The 24,568-nt window shown below is 49.1% G+C and overlaps 1 protein-coding gene across 5 annotated transcripts in view; it reads right to left on the bottom strand.

Annotated features, from left to right (window-relative positions):
- IQGAP3 (IQ motif containing GTPase activating protein 3) overlaps window positions 1-24,331 on the bottom strand; it is a 46,017-nt gene extending 21,686 nt beyond the window's left edge. For 2 of the 5 annotated variants that reach the window (XM_037997758.2, XM_007976783.3), the window contains exons 1-19: window positions 24,217-24,331; window positions 20,844-20,931; window positions 16,969-17,125; window positions 16,606-16,683; window positions 15,173-15,249; window positions 14,330-14,397; window positions 14,126-14,239; window positions 13,707-13,885; window positions 13,160-13,247; window positions 12,409-12,572; window positions 11,507-11,594; window positions 9,021-9,184; window positions 6,744-6,901; window positions 4,521-4,642; window positions 4,254-4,417; window positions 2,821-2,911; window positions 1,163-1,330; window positions 930-1,069; window positions 655-825 (exon numbers count right to left, since the gene is read on the bottom strand). In XM_037997758.2, the coding sequence (XP_037853686.2) occupies window positions 655-825; window positions 930-1,069; window positions 1,163-1,330; window positions 2,821-2,911; window positions 4,254-4,417; window positions 4,521-4,642; window positions 6,744-6,901; window positions 9,021-9,184; window positions 11,507-11,594; window positions 12,409-12,572; window positions 13,160-13,247; window positions 13,707-13,885; window positions 14,126-14,239; window positions 14,330-14,397; window positions 15,173-15,249; window positions 16,606-16,683; window positions 16,969-17,125; window positions 20,844-20,931; window positions 24,217-24,253 (2,316 nt within the window). In that variant the 5' untranslated portion in view covers window positions 24,254-24,331. The remainder of the gene's footprint in view (window positions 1-654; window positions 826-929; window positions 1,070-1,162; window positions 1,331-2,820; window positions 2,912-4,253; window positions 4,418-4,520; window positions 4,643-6,743; window positions 6,902-9,020; window positions 9,185-11,506; window positions 11,595-12,408; window positions 12,573-13,159; window positions 13,248-13,706; window positions 13,886-14,125; window positions 14,240-14,329; window positions 14,398-15,172; window positions 15,250-16,605; window positions 16,684-16,968; window positions 17,126-20,843; window positions 20,932-24,216) is intronic. The other 3 variants (XM_037997760.2, XM_007976785.3, XM_037997759.2) reach the window with 2 other exon arrangements.
- Window positions 24,332-24,568: the final 237 nt, after the last annotated feature.

The following is a 24,568-nucleotide window of genomic DNA, read 5'->3' as shown; positions in this document are numbered from 1 at the left end:
TACATACACACACACACACACACACACACACACACCCTTTTAGAGACAGGGTCTCACTCTGCTCTCTCTGTTGCCCAGGCTGGAATGCATTGGTGCCATTATAGCTCATTTCAGTCTCAAACTCCTGGCCTCATGCAATCCTCCCACCTCAGCTTTCTGACTGGCTGGAATCATAGGTGTTAGCCACTGCACCCAGCTAAATCTTATTTCACTCTTCCCTTGGGGAAGCTAAAAAGCAGCTCTTACTCTCTGGATAGTGATGATGATGACATAAATAGCATGGTAACTTCTACCATGTTCTTACCTACCTCCCAGGCACAATTTATAAACAATTGAGATATTACCCAACTTAATCCTCATAACAACTCTATAAGGTAGGTGCTTTCATTAGCCCTATTTTTCAGATGAAAAGACTGAGGGACCAGTGAGGAAACTGAGGGAGAGAGGGTAAGTAACTTGCCAGGGTCACACAGCTAAGAGGTGACAGAGCTGGGATTCAAACGTACATGGTCTGGGTCCAGAACCTATGCTTTTAACCACTACTATTTAGAGGCTGAAAGATCATTCCCATGTCAGTAAAAAGGAAGCAGGGTGGATACCCTGGAGCCCAGATAAGCGCAGGCCCTGAAGACTGAGAAAGCCAGAGCCTGCCACCTGGATCTGGATGACTGCTGGGAGCCAGGTCCTCAGAAAGTGGGAATGCTCAGCAAACTTCTGTCGAACTAGGAAGCCACGGAGGCGGGCCTGGAGCTGGACGACAAAGCCAGTGTTGGCTTTCCAGAGCTGTTGGCGGTCATAGGCAGCAGTGACCTTGGTGACAGCTGACTGTGGAGGCAGGAGAGAGATGCTGTGGTCTTTCAGGGAGTGGGAGCCTCTTCTTCAGGGCATTCCCATCCAAGATCCCCCACCCTTGCAGGGGCTCTGCCAACCTGGATCTCCTCCCGGGTCAGGTGAGAGGTGTGGAGGCGGCAGCCAGAGGGTTGCTCCCAGGTCCCCTGGAAGGTCTGCAGATGGAAGTAGTAGGCAGTGCCATCGTTCATGTCATGTTGAACCCAGAAAGCTGAGTCTGCTAAGCAGAAACCAAGCAAGCAGAAAAGGTTCAGAGTAGGCAAGGGGTGGCTGCGGCAGGCAGAGAAGAGGAGGGTCAGGTTGGGGCCATTACCTGGACGCTGTTTCTTTGCCATGGCACCTTCCAGGGCTCGCTGGTAGCCGTTGGCACAGTTGGGAACTACCCCTCGAAGGGCTACTGCGGGGTTCCTCAACACCCGCTCAGTCTGGGCTGCCTTGCCCTCCTTGATGGCTTGATTGATGGCGGCCACACCAAGAGCCACTGACAGGGGCATCAGGAGACAGCAGTCAATACTTCGCCTAAGTCCCTCCCATGGGCCTTAGCCTGTCCACTAGGGACAGATTCCATGAAAGAGGACACAAAATCACCCTTCTGAAGGAGTAGACAGGAACATCCCAGGATGGACAGAGACACATACATGAAAAGCAGCACCATGCAACTGTGCTTGGAGGGAAAGGCAGCAGCAGTCAAGGAAGCACTCTGAGGGAGGCAGCGTGGGGCTAGGCTGAGTTGGGGCTTGATAAAAGGAAAATCAGCTTGAACAGAAGCATAAAGGCTCAGAGCAGTGGTTCATGCCTGTAATCCTAACACTTTGGGACACTGAGGCAGGCAGATCACTTGAGCCCAGGAGTTTGAGACTAGCCTGGCCAACATGGCAAACCCCCATCTCTATAAAAAAAATACAAAAATTGGCCAGGCGCTGTGGCTCACGCCTGTAATCCCAGCACTTTGGGAGGCCAAGGCGGGCAGATCACCTGAAGTCAGGAGTTCGAGACCAGCCTGGCCAATACGGTGAAACCCCGTCTCTACTAATAATACAAGAATTAGCCAGTTGTGGTGGTGGGTGCCTATAATCCCAACTACTCAGGAGGCTGAGGCCCAAGAATCGCCTGAACCTGGGAGGTGGAGGTTGCAGTGAGCCAAGATTGCACCACTGCACTCCAGTCTTGGTGACAGAGCGAGACTCTGTCTCAAAAAAAAAAAGAAAAACTATTAGCCAGGTATGGTAGTGCATGCCTGTACTTCCAGCTACTCAGGAGTCTGAGGTAGGAGGATTGCTTCAGAGGTTGCAGTGAATGGAGATCACAGTACACTGCCCTCTAGCCTGGGTGACAGAGTGAGACCCTGTCTCAAAAGAGAAGCATAAAGGCAGGATATGGGCAGAGGACCCTGGGACAGTTTCTTAAGAGAAGAGAGCCTAAGAGGTGGGAATGGCTGATGTAGCATCTGCCTTCCAGTCACTAGTAGACAGACAGATGGACAGAGAGACCACAGCCACTGAGAACTAACACCACCAGCACCACACATCAGCACACCCCTGTCTACTTGCACTGAGTCTGCCTATTTTCCTCAAACTCCTGCCAATTCCTCTTCTCTCACTCCAAGTCTAAACATTTTCTAGCCAGAGCTGATTGACTATTGGAACCCAAACTCAAGTTACCAGCAGAAATGGGATTTCTGACTACTGTGTGATCTCACACGCCCACATTACAGGGAAAGTGTCCACAGGAAGGCGTAGAGGGAGGCAGCGGGTGAACCATGGATTCTCACCTCCTGAGAATTTCCTGCACTGCTGACTGCCAGGAAATCCATCCTGCAGTCCGAACAGCAGCCCTCCTGCTCTGACTCTGGCCTGCCTCACCACAGAGGTTGAAGGAAGACAGAGGTGACCAGGGAGGCCGCCTGACCATCTGGGCTGCTGCTGAGCCCACATCCCTCCCCTCCCAGGGTCCCCTGCTCAGTCCATTTACTTCTCTGAGCTGTATTAGTGTCCTGGTTGGCTCTGACCACTCCCTGGCGGATCTCCTCAAGCCACAGCACAGCTCCAGGATCCCCTGTCACCTGGTAGATTGAGGGAGAAAAAAAAAGATGAGACCCCAAGCTAATCTCTCTAGGTTCCCAGGCCAAGATGCCTCAGGGAACCAAACTGCAGGCAGGCATTGGGAGCCACAGGGACAGTGATCTCCACTCAGCTCCCTGTCCTGTGTGTGGGCACGTGTGGCATGTGGTTCCCTGGGATGTGGCCAGGCTCAGAAGGCTCTTTTTTCCTGCTGGGCTTTTAACTCTACTCAGTTTGGCCACAGCACCTCCAGAACCACAGAGGCTCTGCATAGCTCCTCAAACCCTCAGCATCCACCACCTTCTCAACAGCTCAATTCCGTGCTCTTGTGCCTCAGTCATGTCCAGGGATAGCCCACACTGGAGGCTCCACCTACCTGCCTCCACGCCCCACTCCCCTAGGCCTCATTGCACCTTCTCAGGCTGATCCTGACCATGACTTTTACCTTCTCTTTCCTTTTCTTGCTCCACACTCCTCTACCCGACAAGGTAGTGGGAAGATTACATGAGGCCACAGGTTAAGTAATCCCATGCCTGCCACACTGTCAGACTGATAAAGGCTTGAACCCTTCCTTGCCTCACACAACCCCAGATTCTACTCCTTCCCAACTCTCCTCATTAATAATAGACTTTGTAAACTAACATTTTATTGAGTACTGACTATGTGCCAGGCAGTATTCTAAAGCACTTTCTTATGCATTAATACTTGTAAAGCACATAAAATGATGCTTGGCACAGAGTGAGGACTCAATAAATGTTAGCCAGTACTACTGTCATATTATCTCACTTACACCCCATAACTATGAGATACGCTCATTACTGCCACAAGCTTGTAGGTAATGAAACAGAGGCACAGAGAGGTTAAGTAACACGTGCAGGGTCAGGCTGCCAGGACGTAGGCTCCAGTAGTCTGGCCCAGGAGCCTGGGCTCTCAACCACTCTCTACTGCAATATACTCAGGGCGTTTCAGGTTCAAAATCCTGCCCCATTTGTCAATTCATTTAATTTTCACCCTCATTCTGGGAGCTGGGTAGGATCAGGTAGGCAGTACTTTACAGATGAGTAAATAGAGCTCAGAGATATCAAGGGATTTGCTCAAGGTCACATGGTCACTAAGGGTCAGAGTGGGAAATCCAGCCTGGTTCTCTGGCTCCCAGGTCTGTGCTCTTCCCATGGACTGTCCACTGCCCTGGCAATGGGGGCCATCCTTCTTTACCAGATTGGAACACCCCCCGATCCCCACCCAGAAGCCATTGTGTCCATCAGAATAGAGCTCTGCCAGACTGGGTACAGTGCAACCCATAGAGAATGTTCTTCCTGCTCTGATGACCAGCCCTAACTTCACCTGGGCCTTCTGCCTTTTGGCTGCCACAAGGAGGAGATGGTACCGAGGGGCGACAGGGAGGCTGATATCATCGAGGCCAGCTGCAGGAAGCAGTAGGGCAGACAGAGTCTTCTCAGGGCTGTCTTTGTCCAGAGCCTCATTGATGAGGCTGATTGCAAGGACCCCTAAGAAACAGAGATCTAGGTGTGTGGGGGGCCCCTAGACTTACGGCTAAGGGACAGGCTGCCTAAGTTGGGCCATCTCCACCCAGCTCCAGACTATACTCACGGTCAGTCTCTTCCTGGGCCTGTGCATTGACCTGGCTCACGGTGGCCTGCAGGTCATTCCAGCTCAGGAAGTCCTCACCCATCCCACGCTCCTGTCGCAATTTCAGCAGGGCATCGAAGTAACTGGCAGCAGGGTGAAGGGCAGAGAGGTGAGTAGCATGTAAATCATCAGCCAGAAGTCAGGGGAAAGAGTTGAACGATTTTCCTCACTTGACCTCCAGGACACCACACTCTTTTAGTTCTCTTCTTGCCTCACAGGCTGTTTTTTCTGAGACACCCCTGCTGGTTCCTCCCTGACATCTAAACATGGGAGCATCCCAGTCTTCAGTCTCCAGACCTCTTCTCTCTCCATACTCACACTGTAGATGATCTCACCCAGTCTCATGACTTTAATACCATATGCTCCCGAAAGCACATCTCCAGCCCATTCATTTATCCCAGCCAGCTCCTTGTGATTTCCAAGGGAATGTCTAACAAGCACCTCAAACCCAACAGCTCACATCTGAACTGATTCCCCTGCTTAACCTGCGTGTCCCACTATCTCTCCCATCTTGCCCCAAATCTTGGAGTCATACCTAATTCCATTCTCTCTTATACCCCTTATCTATTATATGACCAAATCCTGTCAGTTTGCTTTCAAAATGTATCCAAAATCTGACTCCTTTTCCCCATCTCCACTACCGCTCAAGGCCAAGCCCCCATCATCTCTTGCCTAGATTACTCCAATAGCTGTCTAACAGGTCTCCCTACTTTCCCCTTGTACCCCTGCAGTCAATTCTCAGCACAGCAGCCAGAAAGATCCTGTTACGTAGATCAGATTGCTGGGCATGGTGGCTCACACCTGTAATCCCAACACTTTAGGAGGCCAAGATGGGAGGATAGTTTGAGCCCAGGAGTTCAAGACCAGCCTGGGCAACATAGAGATCCTATCTCTACAAAAAATTTAAAAATTAGCCAGGCATGGTGGCACATGCCTATAGTCCTAGCTACTTGGGAGGTTGAGTCGGGAGGATCACTTGAATCAGGAGTTCAAGGATGCAGTGAGCCGTGATTGCATCACTACACTCCAGCCTGGGTGACAGAGCAAGACCCTGAGCTGTGATTGCACCACTGCACTCCAGCCTGGGTGACAGAGCAAGACTGTCTCTAAAAATAAAAAAAAAAAAACGAAATAGGTCAGATCAACTCCCTCCTGGCTCAAAACCCTCCCATGGCTTCCTTCCTCACTCAGAGTAAAAACCAGAGCCCTACATGGTCAGGCCTTGGCTACTTGGTCTTCATCTCCCACTCCTCTTTCTTCCTCACTTGACTCCACCACACTGGCTTCCTTGGTGTTCTTTGAACACACCATGCACATTGCTTTCTCAAGGCCTCTGCCCCAGATAGACTCATGGCAATCATTTATGCCCTTTAGGTCTCTTTCAAAATGGCCTCCTCCGCAAAGAGGCTTTGCATAACTACATTATGTAAAACAGAAAAACCGTCCCTACTATGTCTCTACCCGTTACCCACTTTGCTCTATTTTATTTTATTTTTCTCTATGCCTCTTCTTCTTTTCTTTTCTTTCTTTTTTTTTTTTTTTTTTTTGAGACGGAGTGTCGCTCCTGTTGCCCAGGCTGGAGTGCAATGGTGCAATCTCGGCTCAACACAACCTCCACCTCCCGGGTTCAAGTGATTCTCCTACCTCAGCTTCCAGAGTAGCTAGGATTACAGGCATGTGCTACCACGCCCAGCTAATTTTGTATTTTTAATAGAGATGGGGTTTCTCCATGTTGGTCAGGCTGGTCTCAAACTCCTGACCTCAGGTGATCCTCCTGCCTCGGCCTCCCAAAGTGCTGGGATTACAGGCATGAGCCACTGCTCCTGGCCACCTCATCTTCTTTTCTAATCATCTGTCTCCCTCTACTAGCATGTAAGTTAGACAAGAACAGAAAGTGTTTTGTTCACTGGTGTTTCCCCAGCACCTAGAGTAATATCTGGCACATGGGTCAGTACTCAAACATCTGCTAGGAAAGAATGAATCAATGAAGAAAAGAGGAATGACTGTGACCCCATCCACTCCCAGGAAGAAATACAGGCGAAGGAACTGTGAACAGACCCAGAGGGTGGGCCTGGGCCCAAGAATGGGACATCATACACAAGGCAAGTCTCCAACAGAAGACTGCTGAGTCTTGGCTGCATTCCCCCATCCCTCACTCCCAATGTGTGGCTAAGCCTTTCTCACCGCTGGGCATTTTCTCCTTCCACCTCTGCCAGGCCTGTGGCAGGGTTCACCAGGCTGCTCCAGAAGCCACTGGCATCCTGGGCCTCCAGGGCCCGGTTAATCAGGACCACAGCTGAGAGCATCTCCACAGCCACAAAGAGCTCCTCCTGGCCAAGCTCCTACAATGGGTGGGAGGGCCAATTCCCAAGTGGGCAGGTGAAAGGTCTAAAGGCCTATTCACCATCCTGCCCCCAAGGTTCTCAAATATCCCAGTGTCTCTATCCCAAAACCCCAGTGGCCTGATTCATTCACTAATAATCATCATACAAAACGCTTGAGAATACTTACTATGTGCTCAATTATAAGTACTTCACATACATTATCATTTAATTTTCATAATAAGCCGACAATAGAACCATAGTACCATTAATATCCCCATTTCATGGATGAGCCCACAACCAATAATGTAAGTCAAAATGAGCTGCCTGATTTCAAAGCCCACACTTAACAAGTAAGCTCTACCAGCTCCCACTGGTCCCTACTGCACATCAAGAAGTGTATTAGCCGGGTGCAGTGGCTCACGTCTGTAATCCTAGCACTTTGGAGGCCAAGATGGGCAGATCGCTTGAGCTCAGGAGTTTGAGACCAGTCTGGCCTACATGGCAAAATCTTGTCTCTACTAAAAATACAAAAATTAGCTGAGCATGGTGGCGCGTACCTGTCGTCCCAGCTACTCGGGAGACTGAGGCAGGAGGATCGCTTAAACCCAGGAGGTGGAGGTTGCAATGAGCCGAGATCACGCCAGTGCACTCTAGCCTGGGTGACAGAGTCAGACCTTGTCTTAAAATAAAATTTAAAAAAATTGAACTGCACTAGGCCCTGGGTATACAGAGATGAAAATGGAGTGGTCGCCTCCACACTGCACTGCACCACACACCCAAAAAGCCCTGGCCCCATTTCCCTGCCCTGCCTTCTTCTCCTTTTCAAACATCTGCTTATGCTGTGCCCTCTGTTTAGAGCACCCTTCCTATTTTCTTCTCTTTTTTTGTTGTGATAGAGTCTCACTCTGTGGCCCAGGTTGGAGTGCAGTGATGCAATGTTGGCTCTTCCGGGTTCAAGAGATCTCTGAGCCTCAGCCTCTGGAGTAGCTGGGATTACAGGCATGTGCCATCACCACACCTGGCTAATTTTTGTATTTTTAGTAGAGATGGGGTTTCACCATGTTCGCCAGGCTGGTCTTGAACTCCTGGTCTCAAGTGATCTGCCTGCCTGGACCTCCCAAAGTGCCGGTATTATAGGCGTGAACCCCCATGTCCAGCCCCCTTCCTATCTTCTCCTAACAGAATGTTGTGAACATCAACAACAATAATATTAATAGCTAAAGCTTACTTTCCAGGTTCTTCTCTAAGCAAATATGTTACCTCATTTAATCCTATAGCCTGAGGTAAACATATTATTGTTCACATTTTATATTCAAAGAAATTGAGCAGCAGAGAAAGTAATTAACTTGCCCAATGTCACATAGCTAAGAACTAGCAGAGCCAGATTTGAACTCACGCAGCCCAGCTCAAAAGTCCACAACTTTAGTCACAATGCTTTACTTCTTAGTACTTATTTTATGCTTCCTTGTACATAGTCATTCCTATGTTGAACTATGCCTTTCCTGAGGGCTGTGCCTGTATCCAAGTCATGCTGGGAGTAGACGCTCTATAAACACCTGCTGTGGGTGTAGTTCTCTATTGATTCTCTTCCAGGAAGCTTTTCCAGCTCTGCTTCCTCCATTTCCTTGGTCTGAAGACTTCTTCCACCTATGTCATCTGCTCTTCTCTCCCTGTGTCTCTCTTTGGACCCTCAGGTGTATTCTAACTCCTCCGACAGACTGAAAGTCCCTAAGTGAGGGCCCTGTCACTTCACTGTCAGAGAAGAGGTATGGACTGGGACGAGGTGGGACAGCGAAGTGGTTCAAAGCATGGGCCCCTGCATCCACTCCCAGCACTGGCACTCACAGCTGTGTTGGGCAAGTGACTTAACCTCTGCATCTCAGTTTCCCCATCTCTAAAACAGAATGCCTCCCTCATAGGGTCTTTTTAAGGATTAAGTGAGTATGTAAAGCAGTGTTTGCTCAAGGTAATGGCTATTAAAATATGCTCAGTAAGGCAGGGATGGTAGCTCTTTCCCCATCCTAATCTTGTGCCAGCATCTCATATTGCACTCACAAGAGGGTGGCCTGGGCTGCCTGTCCTGATCCCTCCAGCTACTTGGGGGCCGCAGAGCTAGACCCACATTTCTGGGGCTTACCCCCTGCTGCTGCCGCTGGAGCACTGCCAGCTCCTGCTGGTACACAGCTGACGCAACAGGGTACACTGGAGGCAGCTGGGCCTCAGGGCACATCAGCTCCTTCACAGTGTCAGCCGCCACTCCCCTCCGGATGGCTTTGTTGATCCGCTGCACAGCATGGAGCACTGCAAGGGAGGAGAGCAACAGGTTGTACAGGCTGGGCATTCAGTAGCATCTCCATTCTCCTGACCAACTAGGCTCTGCCGGGGGATCTTGGTGGGGAAATTGCTTTGTAACTGCTCTCAAAAACCTGTGAGGTTTTCTGCTAGGTTTAAAATGCATTTCTAAATGTTCAGGAAGAAAAGGGGCTGGGTCCCTTTAAGAAGAGGCTCTGTAAGAAGCAATTTGTCAGGCCTTGAAATTGAGTAGCTCAGCATGTAACACAGAGTGGCTGTCATGGCAAAGGGTGAGTTCCTAAGGTGGTGAGCACAAGATTGACAGGTGGCTATGGAGCGTAACTAAGATGAGGTTAGTCAGGGGGCTCTAGGGACCAAGGCTTGATGACAGCACAGAGAAATAAGGAACCAGTTCCAAGGTGGAGCCGTTTGCTGCAAAGGGCAGCAGTAAGCTTAAAAGGGGCTGTGGTTCCTCAACGTAGTCTGAGTTTACAAACTCCGTGGCTAACAAAATGCCAAGCAGATAGGGGCACTGGCATCAAGGAGAGCACAATCTACTGGGAAGAGCTAAGGATACCAAAGTACTTACAGTGCACTGCTGTCAATGTCATGTTAGAAGTCCACCTCCCCCCACCCCCACACAATGCTATGGCAGAGCAGGGGAGGAGGGATTCTGGCTGGCAGAGCAGGAAGACTTCACAGAGGAGGAAGCCTTGGAGACAGCTCTGGAGAATGTTTTCACCTGCTTATCAACAGGTGAGAATGCGGGAGAAATGTAACCCAAAGGACCAGAGGCCGGTGACGGGAAAGGCTGGAGGGCAATCTAGGGAGAATAGACAGTTTGCTAGGCTGAACTGGGTGGAATGTGAACAGAAGAGCTGGCGAAGAACTCTGGAAAGGTCTTATCTGCCAGGACAAACAGACAGGACTAAAGTGTGGGCTAAATAATGCAAGAACCCATGAAGGTCTGAAGATGTTCAACAAGGGAGATAAGATCAGATCTGTGCTTCAGAGATTACTCTGGCAGCAGCAATCGGGAATGAACTGAGCAGATTAGGAAAGCAGCCAGTCAGGAGTGGCCTGGGGGCTACTGAAAGCTAGTGAATGTTGGAAAGCTCTATTAGACGAAGGCAAATGGTTACTGAGCAACCTCTAAACCTGACAGCAAGTCCAGACTAAGGCAAGCAACTGTAACAGGTCTAGTGTCCACAGGCTACTGCATTTTGCCTCAGCACTGTTTCTCTTTATACTTGCAGTGCAGATAGATCTCTTGGAGGAAGACAATTACTAACTCGCATTGTTGTAATAAATAATTATATTTGTGGCCGGGCCCAGTGACTCATGCCTGTAATTTCAGCACTTTGGGAGGCCAAGGTAGGCAGATCAGTTGAGGCCAGGAGTTTGAGACCCACCTGGCCAACACAAAGAACCCCACCTCTACTAAAAATACAAAAATTAGCCTGCCGTGGTGGCAGATGCCTGTCAACCCAGCTACTCAGGAGGCTGAGGCAAGAGAATCATTTGAACCCAGGAGGTGGAGGTTGCAGTGAGCTGAGATTGTGCCACTATACTCCAGTCTGGGCAGTAGAGTGAGCCTCTGTCTCAAACAAAAGCAAAAACAAACAAAAAAGAATTATAATTTGTATATAATGTTTTCAAGGGAAACAGAGTTAGAATGTGAGCTTCTTGCTCATATTCTAGAAAATTACTACATTTCAGAAGCCAAAGGAATTCAAGCAGGTTGAAACTCAAAATTATAGGTAAACTACCTGGAAGAAAACTGCCTGCCCCAGGAGACCGACCCAGTGCAGTATTGGCATGTCATTATCTCTAAGTTCTTTTTTTTTTTTTTTTTTTTTTTGAGACGGAGTCTCCCTCTGTCCCCCAGGCTGGAGTGCAGTGGCGCAATCTCGGCTCACTGCAAGCTCTGTCTCCCGAATTCACGCCATTCTCCTGCCTCAGCGTCCGGACTAGCTGGGATTACAGGTGCCCGCCACAGCACCTGGCTAATTTTTTGTATGTTTTAGTAGAGACGGGGTTTCACCGTGGTCTCGATCTCCTAACCTTGTGATCCGCCTGCCTCGGCCTCCCAAAGTGCTGGGATTACAGGCGTGAGCCACCGCGCCCGGCTCTAAGTTCTTAATGAACTTATCTGTAGTGTCCCCCCAAGCAGCAGGAATACAGCAGATTATGTGAGGGGAGAAGTCCCTAGCCAGGCTGGAAGCAGCAGCAGTGTGCACTGCCCAACACAGAAGCCAGCAAAGAGGTGGGATACTCTTCTAAGAGCCAGAGATAAGCACAGAGCAGGCCTCAGACCTGGAGATGACTTACTGGCTTGTTCCTGGTCACCCTTTGTGTTGGCTGCAGCCACACCAGCCTGGACTTCCTCCTTTTCCAGAAGCTCCACCAGGCCCAGCTCCTAAGAGAGGGAAGAGATACAGTAGAATGGAGTCCTTCTGGGGCCAAGACCATGCTTTGCAAGCTTCCAGCATGAGCTCCCAGGTCTACCCAGCCACCTAACCTCAATCATACCTCTCCCCTTTAGGCTGGCTCACTCATCCTTATTAACCTTTTTTTTTTTTTGAGATGGAGTCTTGCTCTGTCGCCCAAGCTGGAGTGCAGTGGCACAATCTCGAATCACTGCAACCTCCGCCTCCTGGGTTCAAGCGATTCTCTGCCTCAGCCTCCCGAGTAGCTGGGATTACAGGCACATGCCACCACACAGGCTAATTTTTGTATTTTTAGTAGGGACAGGTTTACCATATTGGCCAGGCTGGTCTCAAAGACTTGACCTCAAGTGATCCACCTGCGTCAGCCTCCCAAAGTGCTGGGAATACAGGCGTGAGCCACGGTACCCAGCCCTATTAACTCATCTTTAACCTTTCTTGCTCAGCAAGCATGTAAAATAACAACATAGACAACACAAATGGTGTCGGGGGAAAAGTCAACTGCATTAAAAACAAGATTGCTAAGTGGAGGCACCAGTTCAGCAATGGGGGAGCACATTACTGCCTATGCGACTGTCCTTGGGTTCCTCCTGGTCAGTCTGGGGGACTCTCAGGGACAGAAGCTGATCAGTCTGGTCTACTAGGCCTTGGGGTGATTTAACCATTTAAACATGCAGTCAGCACTTACAGAATACAAAGGACCAACAGTGGTGATGCCTGAGTAAGAGGCCCTCTCCCATTCTACAGTCACATAGAGGGGGTGGCAGGTAATAGACAGAGGCTAACCTGTGCCTTCTGCTCTCTGTCTGAGCTCAATTGCTCCAGGTACCAGACAGCAAAGTCTCTCCTCACCCCTCGCAGGGCCAGGGCAGGGTCTTGAAGGGCCTTGAGCAAGACTTCAGGGCTCTGTCTTTCCAGGGCGTCATCAACAACTTCTAGAGCCCCATGGACTGAAAAAAAAGAGACTCCATAACAGACAGTGTGAGAAAGCCACCTCTCATAATCCCCTAGTCCAGCTCCAGGAATCTGCCCTCTTCTTGCCTGCCTGGAGTTACCCCCACCCTTTCCCCCTTGGTTCCTGGGCCCATTTGGTTCAGCCCAAATTCTTCAGTTTGGTCTTCACAGCCTTCTCACTTCACCACCCCAAACCCCAGGGATATCCTCACCCAAACAGGCAAATGCCTACCTATCCTGAGCCTTCACACAGCTCCTACCCAGATCCCCCTTCCTTATATATTATCCACACTGCTCCTCTCGAAGGACCCCAGTCCAACTTCCCCCCAGCAGCAAGAGCTGCTCCTCTCTGTGGTTCTCCAGTCAGACAGAAACTTCCTGGACACAGACTACTTCTCCTCTAGACACTGATGGCCAGAAAGCAGTGCACATACTCCTTGGACTCTGATCTTTCCCAGAGGCAAGAGTTGGCCCAAGTGAGACCACAGGGCTTTCTGGCTTGGGAAAAGCTATCCCCCAACCTCCCAGTGCAGGGGCTTACCCTGAGGGCACCCCCAAACCACTCCTGCCTGATCTCTCTTACCGTTGACATGGTTGATATTGCCCTGGATTTCAGCCTGAGTTAGGTAGTGGTCATAGATGTCCTGGCTTTCTCTTTCATCCTGCAAAAACTCCATTGAGAGGGAATGTGCGAAACCCAATTCAATCTTCTTGTCCTGCTCTTCCCTCCCTGGCTACACTTATTTCTTCTTCTGGGGACCTTCCCAAGGCCAAAGGTCAGTCTGCTCAGAATTCAGAAAATTGTGGGGTCTAAACACCTGGCACTGACACATTTAAGCCAAACCAACCTTTGGAACCCCCAGTCCAATCTCATTCTGTTCTACATTCCAGCGCCCTTCTCAGGCTTCCCTGAAGATCATCCCCCAAGAACCTCTTCTCCAGTCTTCTTTTCTGAATTTTCATCATTCTTCCAAGTTCCTTTCCTATTTCTCTAAAATCACTGACAAGTTATGGTTTCTCTAAGAAGCAATTTTGGATCCTAGAGACATGACAGACAGGAGTCCTGGTTTCACTTAAGACTTTCCAGCCACTCAACTTTTCGGTCCCTGCAACCCAAGACTACTCCTTACATAGTTCCTGGCATTGGCTGCCTTCTCCATCTTGGCCTGGGCCAGCATCTCCTGGTAGATGGCTGCCAGAGGCTCTCGGAGATTCTCCAGAAGAGCACTGGAATTCTGCAAGGCAGCCAGGGTGTCCTCCACCACCCCTCGCTCCACTGCTTCATTGATGGCAAGAACAGCTGCATGGACTGGGAGGGGGCATGGAAACAAGGTCAGGAGGCCAGAGTGAACCCCAGACTGGAGTACAACCAGTAGCAGGACACTCTAACGTCATCCTTTTTCCCACCCTCAGGGGCCAGGCAAACCAGGTAGCCTTATGGCCCTATCTGTGGACGAGGGCTGGCCAGAATCCATCCAATGGCTGTGAGGCTTGGAGCCCTCCCATACCCACTGGCTCTACTCCTGGCAGGGCAGAGCCTAGTCCTTACCTGCAGCCTCATCCACCGATAGCTCATTGGCCAGGATGCCCCCGATCTTGCTGAAGGTAGGCAGCTGGAGGCCATATTTGGCCAGTTCGGATGCCATGTTGCTGAGTTCCTCAGCTGCAATGATGCCACAGGTGTCCTTCATCAGGTCCAGAACCCCAAAGACCCTGCCCAGGCTGCGGTGGTAGGGGAAGGAGCTGGTCTTACCTGTGAATTTCACTTTCCCGTATAGATCATGTATCTGAGGGGCCAATCCCAGCCGGAAGAGGAATAGACTAGGAAAAAACAGAAGGCATTGGAAGGCACTGGGGCCTATTCATTTTGACACTCTGCCCACGATGGGTTTGAAGGAGATACTATGGGGACCTAGAGATGAAGACCACTCAGCACCTGTCCTCAAGTCATCCCCAACCCACATAAAGAAATATGACCATAAATCAGCCCAAGGAAAGTGCTGCAGAAGGTAAATAAGATGGTGTTGGGGGTCTGAGGGGATTAGGAAGGCTTCACAGATAAGGCCACATTGCAGTAGCAGGTCACTCAATGGAGACAGAGGACAGGAAGGGCACAGAGCAGATACCTGCTGAGCTAAGGCACAGGGGCACAAAGGGACATGAGAAATGAAGTCAGAAAGAGAAACACAAGGAACCGGTCAGTCACTTGCTGTGATTTAGCCAACTGGTTGCTGATGGCTGGCTGTAAGTAGGACCAAAGAGCCTACACCATCCACACTAAGTAGCTTGCCTGTGTTGCTCTCAATAGGTCCTGTTCTGATTCCTTTATGCCCAGTTACACACTGAAGGCCCTACCCTGCTACCTTCCTGCCTCTGGTACCCTGTTTGCCCTTCCCCTTCACCCACACAGGCCATACATAAACGTGCCACAGACATGCACACAAATCTGAACACAACTCTGAAAATCTGAAAGCTCACTCGCCTGAGCAGGGCTCCCTGTGCTCTACCCTTCATCCTTCTTGCTGAGTTTGTTGTTGCTGATTGTTGGTTGCATCCACCTAGAGAAACCTGGATGATAAAATTTGAGGTTTCTCACCTGAGAGCATGGATGCAGTAGACTACCCGGGGCATGTTCTTTTTGTCATAGATGTCCGTGGTCTCTGGGAAAAAGGTCTAGAAGAGAAACCAGTCAGTTACTGCCATTGGGAACCTTTAAGCAGCACCAAATATGGAGGGGGGGGGTGCCGAGGCACGGGTCTTCCTCTCCAACCTGAGGTGTGCGCTCCCTTGTTACCTGGGGTATCTAGGTCAGTCTCCCCCAACCATTTCAAGTCAGCCTAGTACAAAAGAAAGGCACTGCGGATGCATACTAAGCCAAGGCTCAGTCACAGACACATAGTCCTAGGGTGCCCTGGATTAACCAAACACCAGATAAGGCTATCAAGGCTACAGGATATAAGCCATATCCTCCAAAAATAACAACAACAACAACAACAACAACAAACAAACAAAAAAACAAGCCCCCAGTTGTCTTCCAGATGTCTACAGTGAGCCTGCATGCCTCACCTGAGACCCTTGCCAGAGAGGTGGTATGCTGGAGAGCTGGCCTACTCCCATGGAGGGCCCAATGAGGCATATATTGCCAAGAACCACAAAAGTGTCAGGCTGTTATCCCTGTCTCCAAACCAGCGGCTTCTGATCAATGAGAGACCTTCTAAGAACTGAGTGGCACCAGGTATGGCTTCTCAATGCCACCTGACAACTGTAATGAGGCCTAACCTCAATATATCTTTGTTACATTTAGATTCACAATAAAAGACCAAATTTAGAGACCTAGAGTATTCCAGTCCCATTGAAGACACATGACATCTATTGCTTCTGGCTCCCATCAAAGTGTCTTTCTTTACTGCTGATTCCTGTATTATAGTTCCTTTCTACAGTGAAGAAAAACAAAGCAGAAAGAAACCATACATTGTAGAATCCTATCATGCCTTCATTTGTATAGTTCTTCACAATTCACAAAGGGAGTTCACACAGACCATGTGATCCTCCTGACAACATTGTAAGGTAGACAAGGCAGGGCTCACTATCCCCATTTTACAGACGAATAACAAATTGAGGTTCAAAGAGTGAAATCATGTGTCCAGTTGGGATTTTGGACCTAGGCTTCTAACTCAAAGTCTACCACCTAGGGATGTGTATACCCTTGCTTCACACTGTGAAATTTGGTGGAGATAGGGCTGGCCAACACGAGCATGACATAGCAGGCCCTCCTTCACCCCCTACTGCATAATGGGAACCGTGCCACTCAGGCCAGGGAAACTTCACCTCCTTTCATTCACAGGGCAGAGGAGGCAGAGAAAAGATAACCTGATTCAAAGACACACAGCTGCAAGGAACTGTTCTCTTAGATTAGTTTAGAAGACACATGGAAATAGGGCTAAAGGGTTCAGGGAGATAAAGCATGGGATTGTGGCGGGTGGTTGGTAAGGAGTAAAGATGAATACCAATCTTCAGGCCCAGTATTACCGAAGGCAGACCAATGTGGGCTATTGCAGACAGCCAAAAGTTGATGTTGTCTGTGTGACGGAAATGTAAGCCAGTTGCCTGAAAGGGAAGGAAAAAGAAAATCTATTTCCACAGTTCTCAGCACTCCCTATGGGTACAGCCCAGACTACAGCTTAAAGATTCAGGAGAGATGGGCAGAGGGGAACCAGAGGACCGCATCTTGTGAATTTTCCATCCTTACCAGCACAGAAAAACATAGATTAATAACACTCCTTTTTATCCAGATTTGGACAATAAGTTATATGGTCACTGTACCCTCACAGCTTTGAGGAGAAGGGATTGTTTGAAGGGAAGTAGGTAGAAGGTGGAGTCCAATCCTCCCACCTGGTACCGCAGCTGCTCCACATCATAGATCTTCTTCAAGGGAACCACGGAGGGTGCAAAACAGTGGCCCAGCTTGGCCAGCAGCACTCCATTGCGAAGGCTCTCCTCCAGCTCCACGGGGGAAGGAAGCTCCTCCTTCAGGCAGGCTTCCATCCAGCTATGAACATGAGAGCACCTTCTCACAAACTCTGGCAGACCACAGTGATTTATTCGAACAACAGGAACTTCCCTCTCTCCCTCCTTTTAAGTGGCCCCTGACCCTCCTCTGCTTCCTGTTCCTGCCCTACCTCCAGCTCCCCTCTCTGCCCATTGCCTGCCTGTTCCCACTTTCTCCCAGGCTGCCCCAAATATCTGGATTGGCCAACCCTCAGCCCCACCCACCCAGCAAATCTTCCTCGACAGATCCTGAATCTGCCCATCTTCAGTGAGGCTTAACTGTTACATAGCTTCTCACTCAGTCTAGTTACATCTTTTTTTCTTTCTTTCTTTTTTTTTTTTTTTGAGATGGCATCTTGCTCTTGTTGCCCAGGCTGGAGTGCAGTGGCGTGATCTCAGCTCACTGCAACCTCCACCTCCTGGGTTCAAGTGATTCTCCTGCCTCAGCCTCCCGAGTAGTTGGGATTACAGGCACATGCCACCACACCCGGCTAATTTTGAATTTTTTTTTTTTTTTTTTTTTTTTTTGAGGCGGAGTCTCGCTCTGTCGCCCAGGCTGGAGTGCAGTGGCACTATCTCAGCTCACTGCAAGCTCCGCCTCCTGGGTTCACGCCATTCTCCTGCCTCAGCCTCCCGAGTAGCTGGGACTACAGGCGCCTGCCACCACGCCCGGCTAATTTTTTTGTATTTTTAGTAGAGATGGGGTTTCACCGTGTTAGCCAGGATGGTCTCGATCTCCTGACCTCGTGATCCACCCATCTCGGCCTCCCAAAGTGCTGGGATTACAGGCTTGAGCCACCGCGCCCGGCCAATTTTGAATTTTTAGTAGAGACAGGGTTTCTCCGTGTTGGACTGGCCTCAAACTCCCGACCTCAAGTGATCCACCCGCCTCGGCCTCCCAAAGTGCTGGGACTACAGGCATAAGTCACCACACCCTGCCCTAGTTACATCTTTAACTGTTAAACCAAACAGAATGTGCTCACTTCTTTCATTCTGGATTGTTTTCCGAGAACCTGGGTGCAGAAAGGTCATGTCTGCCTGAATGATCTACATGGCTCATAACCCAGCTTTGATGATGAGGGTAGTGGGGCTGATGGAAGGGGAGTAGCACAAAGGAACAGAAAGACCACAGCTCTTGGAGTATGAAGGCCTGCTTTCCAACCATCTCTCCTACTTCACCTCTGTGACCCTCAGTTGCACAATTTGCAAAATGAGGATAATGCCACCTGTATTTCCTTCAGTGGGCAGCTGCCAGGATCAAATGAGCTAATGAATGTGAAAACACTTTGAATATAAATATAAAGTATTATTATTACTGGTGGTTGTATGAGGGAGAGATTGAAGTCTTCTCAGATGGAATCTCTAAACTTCCCTACATATTGGGGTCTAATTGGAAAGTACCTGTTTCCAAAAGAGAGCCAGTTAATACATTGTTCCATGTCTTCCCTGACTTAGACACCTGATTTTTCCTGATTGCCCCATCCTATTGACTTCCTTTAAGAAAATTAAAAGTATCCTATTGATTAAAAGCAAAAAATTAAGTATGTATCCTGTTTTTCCTATACAGATTGACTTTTAGGGTAACCAAATAGTCCTAAGATGATGAGGGAATGTTCTTTAGGATTTCAGCTAGTAAATATGGAAGAAATGACAGAACTAGAAAATAGTCATTTTATACCCTTGATAAAATAATAAATTCTGATGTAGACCAACAATGAATGAAGGCATTAGATGAAAAGTTAATGGGGAATTTTATGGCGTGTAAATCAGGTTGGTTTCACCTAAACTCCCAGATTTAGCATCACTAAAAGTGAAACAAGCAGACATTGTATTCTTTCTATAAGATGTGATATAGAACACATATCTTACATATAGGGGGTAAAAGGATCTGAGGGAGGGGAAAAAAAAAACCACCAACACTAATGAAGACTTCTTGTCAAAAACGGTTTTTTCTTGTTTTTGTTTTTTTTTTTTTGTTTTTTTTTTTTTGAGAAGGAGTCTCGCTCTGTCGCCCAGGCTGGAGTGCAGTGGCCGGATCTCAGCTCACTGCAAGCTCCGCCTCCCGAGTTCATGCCATTCTCCTGCCTCAGCCTCCCGAGTAGCTGGGACTACAGGCGCCCGCCACCTCGCCCGGCTAGTTTTTTTGTAGTTTTAGTAGAGATGGGGTTTCACGGTGTTAGCCAGGATGGTCTCGATCTTCTGACCTCGTGATCCGCCCGTCTCGGCCTCCCAAAGTGCTGGGATTACAGGCTTGAGCCACCGCACCCGGCCTGTTTTTTTTTTTTTTTTTTTTTTTTTTGAGAGGGAGTCTCGCTCTGTCACCCAGGCTGGAGTGCGGTGGCCGGATCTCTGCTCACTGCAAGCTCCGCCTCCCGGGTTTACGCCATTCTCCTGCCTCAGCCTCCCGAGTAGCTGGGACTACAGGCGCCCGCCACCTCGCCCGGCTAGTTTTTTGTATTGTTTTTCAGTAGAGACGGGGTTTCACCGTGTTAGCCAGGATGGCCTCGATCTCCTGACCTCGTGATCCACCCGTCTCGGCCTCCCAAAGTGCTGGGATTACAGGCTTGAGCCACCGCGCCCGGCCCTGTTTTTGTTTTTTTGAGACAGAGTCTCACTCTTTCACTCAGGCTGGAGTGCGGTGGCACAATCTCTGCTCACAGCAACCTCTGCCTCCTAAGTTCAAGCGATTCTCCTGCCTCAGCCTTCTGAGTAGCTGGGATTACAGGCATGCACCACCGCGCCCAGCTAATTTTTTGTGTTTTTTTGTAGAGACAGGATTTCACCATGTCAGCCAGGCTGGTCTCAAACTCCTGGCCCCAGGTGATTTGCCCGCCTCAGCCTCCCAAAGTGCTGGGATTACAGGCATGAGCCACAGCGCCCATCCAGGTTTTCCTGTTTGTTTTTGGAGACACAGTCTCACTTTGTCACCCAGGATGGAGTGCAGTGGCGCAATCTTGGCTCACTTGCCTCCTCGACCTCCCAGATTCAAGCAATCCTCCTTCCTCAACCCTCCAAGTAGCTGGGACTATGGGCACATGCCACCATGCCTGACTAGTATTTGTATTTTTTGTAGAGATGGGGTTTCGCCATGTTGCTTATCAAAAATGTTGAACCCAAATCTAATTAAGCCAACATTCATTTATAGGAAATACAGGGTACAGAGGAACAAGCTGAATGACATAAGAAAGCAAGTAGACAATCATCTCTAAAAAATAAAAGGAAAGAAAGAAAAGAAATAGAGACAAAATGTAGAATATTCTTTAGGAAAAATGACCCGGTTTTCTTCAGCAAGTCAATAATACAATGAACTGAAAAAAGGAGATGGGCTGCTCTGGATTAAAGAAGACATACAAGCAGATATAATTAGTGAACTTTTCGGATCCTTATTTGAATAAGATAACTGTAAAAACAGATTTTTTTTTTTTTTAAGACAAGCAGAAAAATTTGAAAATGGGCTGGGTATTGATCTTCCAAGGATTTAAATAATTTAGTTGGATAAGCGAACGTCCACATATTTTGGAGATACATATTGCAGTTTATAGGGGGTAAAAGGATGTGACTGGGATTTGCTTCAAAAAAAAATTAAAAAGTTATTTCAACTCGCCCTTTCCCACAGGACGGACTCTCCATCTGTTGCATTTGCTTTGGGGGCAGATGCCTAGGGTGGGGTGGTGGAAAGGGAGAGCAGAAAAGAGTCCATCTTCCTGGACTCTGCTCACCGCTTGGCCTCCTCCAGCCGGCACAGGTACTGATAGGCAACGTTCTGCCGCCTCTGCTCATCCATCTCCTCAGCTGTGAGGCGTTCATCTGAGGAGTTAAATGGGATAAGGTCAATGAAAAAGAGCATTACAGGGGTCTTAGCATTGAAGTGTCTTTTTTCTTTTCTTCTTTTTTTTTTTTTTTTTTTTTTTTGAGACGGAGTCTTGCTCTGTCGCCCAAGCTGGAGTGCAGTGCACCATCTCGGCTCACTGCAAGCTCCGCCTCCCAGGTTCAGGCCATTCTCCTGCCTCAGCCTTCTGAGCAGCTGGGACTACAGGCGCCCACCATCAGGCCCGGCTAATTTTTTGTATTTTTAGTAGAGACGGGGTTTCACCATGTTAGCCAGGATGGTCTCAATCTCCTGACTTCATGATCCGCCTGTCTCAGCCTCCCAAAGTGCTGAGATTACAGGCATGAGCCACCGTGCCCGGCCCAAGCGTCTTCTCAACGGACTTGTTTAGGCAACCCTGCTCAGAGACCTGAAGCACCTCCCATGTGTCCCTCCTTCTCTTCCCAGGATACCCTTTAATAGGCAGCCTCCTCCTGTGCTGGAGGCATTACTTCTTTTTCCTCTGTAGCCATCTTCCTGTCCTCTTCCTCCTCAAGTCTACTAATGGAACTTCCCTCAGTGCCTCCCAGCTGAGACATCCAGAGCCTTCCTTGGCTTTAAACTTAACTCCTTTTCTTATCCCTAATTAGACTGAGTTCTCCAAGAACTGGACCTGTGTCATCCTTGTTGGTTACTCTCTCAGAGGTTAGGTAATAGAACCAACCAGGATTCATCATTCACTCATTTATTCATTCATCAATACCTCCTTTATGCCAGGCACTGGACTAGCAGACCCCTACTCTTAAGAAATGCAGAGATAAAGGCCTGCATGGTGGCTCATGCCTATAATCCCAGCATTTCTGGACGCTGAGGCAGGTGGATCACTTAAGCCCAGGAGTTTGAGACCAGCCTGGGCAACATGTTGAGACCCTGTCTCAACAAAAAGTGCAAAAATTAGCCTGGAGTGACAGTGCACACCTGTAGTCCCAGCTACTTGGGGCAGGGCTTAGGTGGGAGGATCACCTGAGCCCAGGACTTCTAGGCTGCAGTGAACCATGATGGTGCCACTGCACTCCAGCCTGGACAATAGAGTTATTGGTGGGTTTGTTTTTGAAACAGGGCACCACTATGTCTGGCTAATTCTTGTATTTTTTGTTGAGACTGGGTCTCACCATGTTGCCCAGGCTGGTCTTGAACTCCTGGGCTCAAGTGATCCTCCCACCTTGGCCTCCCAAAGTGCTGGGATTACAGGCGTAAACCACAGCGCCCAAAGATTATTATTATTAGAAGAGAAAAACATCTAAATAAATTAATCTAATGTGATAAGTATGATTATGGCCCATGAATAAAAACAATGGAAGCAGCAGAGGAAGCAAAGGATTCTAGCTATGAACTAGATCTTAAGGAATAAATAGGCAGAACATGCAGAAAGGCAGTCTACCAGAGGGAAACACGCCACTCACTTGAGATTAAGTGGAAGGACAGAGAAAAGTTTAAAAGATCACAAAGGTACCTTCACTATCCTTTTTGGTATAGGTCACCCAAGGAGGAAAAGAATCTTCAAGCTAAATAAAATACAGAATACTGATTCCAAACCCAAGAATAGCAAATTCCTCAAGTGAGACAGCAATCATAATTTACCTTAGTTACAGCCTCCCTTAATCCTTCTTTCTCTCCCCTCTCTCTATTTTCCTTGAGAAACACGATACAAAATCAAACAGAAAGAGTAAGAGAAAGCTACACACACAGTAAGAAAATAAACTCAGAGGGCTTGAAAAAAGGCAGAGCTTGGCCAATCTGTCTTTGACTCAGTACTTAATGTCATTCCCGGTTTTTATCCTATTTCCTTATATTGTATATTCTGCAATGATTCAGGCAAGGGCAGGGCTTATTTGAATGAGCAGTTAAGTAAATTAAAACACATGCGCGAGCACACACACACACCCCCCTCCAAATACAGATTTGAAAACACTGGCCAACCACAGGAAAGCCATCAGTTCCTCCAACAGGGTGTACAAGGAACAAGTGTTGGTTGTTAAGCATGGAAAATAAACCAGTAATTGAATGACATCACCTCAGAGTTATGAACTGAGGACTGTGGGCGATGGGAGGGATTTTGTACATACACAGGCTGTCTCAAAAAAATAAAAAAAACAAAAAACGGTTTTCCTGTCCTTCTCAGGTCTGGAACTAGTTTTCCTTTAACAGAAGACTGGACATGGACTTTGCTTTTTGAATCCTAATAGAGAGGAAGGGAGGGGTGGAAGGAGGAGCAGGTTTTGCCTTTCATTCAGAAAATCAGATAGAACTTTTCTGCCCTTTCCAACCTTCCAACTCCAGTCTCTCTCTCTCTAAAACAGTGTTTTTGGCCGGGCGCGGTGGCTCAAGCCTGTAATCCCAGCACTTTGGGAGGCCGAGACGGGCGGATCACGAGGTCAGGAGATCGAGACCATCCTGGCTAACACGGTGAAACCCCGTCTCTACTAAAAAAAATACAAAAAACTAGCTGAGCGAGGTGGCGGGCGCCTGTAGTCCCAGCTACTCGGGAGGCTGAGGCAGGAGAATGTTGTGAACCCGGGAGGCGGAGCTTGCAGTGAGCTGAGATCCGGCCACTGCACTCCAGGCTGGGCGACAGAGCGAGACTCCGTCTCAAAAAAAAAACAAAAACAAAAACAAAAAAACAGTGTTTTTGAAAATGTGGCCCAGGGACTACCTTCCTCACAATCACCTGGGGTCGGGGAAGAAGCATAGCAGTGCTTGTTATAAATGCAGATTATGGGCCCCAAACCAGACCTTCTGGAACTGAAGCTCTGGGACAGGTCCCGGGAATCTGCATTTCAAACAAGCTGCCCGGGTAATTTCAGCCCCCTGTTTGACAGGCATTGTCCGAAAGCGGCATCTCAAAGCCCAAGAGTCCCCCAGATCCCTTGAGGCGTCTTGTCCCGTGGCAGCGCTGGACAAGTACGGTAGCCAGCAGTAACTGCGGAATTTTAAGGAGCCATCAGGACCACCTACATTCTCCCGACTCCGGAACTCCAGAACTTAGAAATAGGGAGAAAATTCTTTGTAAGCTTTAAAGCACGTTATTCGGGGGACAATGCGCCGCTCACAGTTCCACTCGGGCCCGCGGCGCCCGGGCTGAGGACTCCCGTCCCACTGAGCAGTCCCACCGCCCTCGCCCCTCAGGCTCCACGCCCGACACACGCCCCAATCTCTCCCAGGACAGCCAAGCCCCCAACCAGCGGCACCACTGCGAGACCTTCCCAGACCCTTCCCGCACTCACACGCTGCCCGGCCTGGGCCCGCTGCTCTCCTCTCCATGTTCCTCCTTTTTCCAGGTTTGAATCTCCCGCCGTTGGGCCGCCGCCCCTCACCGTCGCCACGGCCGGACAGGACACTTCCTGTTCACACCGCTTAGAATCCTGGGATTTGTAGTTCCAGGCCGCGGAGCAGGGCCGCCCACGTGCCGGGAGAAGAGGCGCACCAGGCCGGGGCAGTACCGTTCCCCTTACAGCAGTTCCTCGCCTTGTTCCTCCCAGGCTCCTTTTCTGCTAAACAATCTTATTCTAGCTGCTGTCCCTGCCTTTGTCTCCAACTAGGATTCCCATTAACCCCTACTCCGCTTCCTATGTGTTC

This window comes from Chlorocebus sabaeus, chromosome 20, assembly GCF_047675955.1.
Source record: "Chlorocebus sabaeus isolate Y175 chromosome 20, mChlSab1.0.hap1, whole genome shotgun sequence".
Taxonomy (NCBI): Eukaryota; Metazoa; Chordata; class Mammalia; order Primates; family Cercopithecidae; genus Chlorocebus; species Chlorocebus sabaeus.
This window is presented reverse-complemented; position numbering and strand designations above follow the sequence as displayed.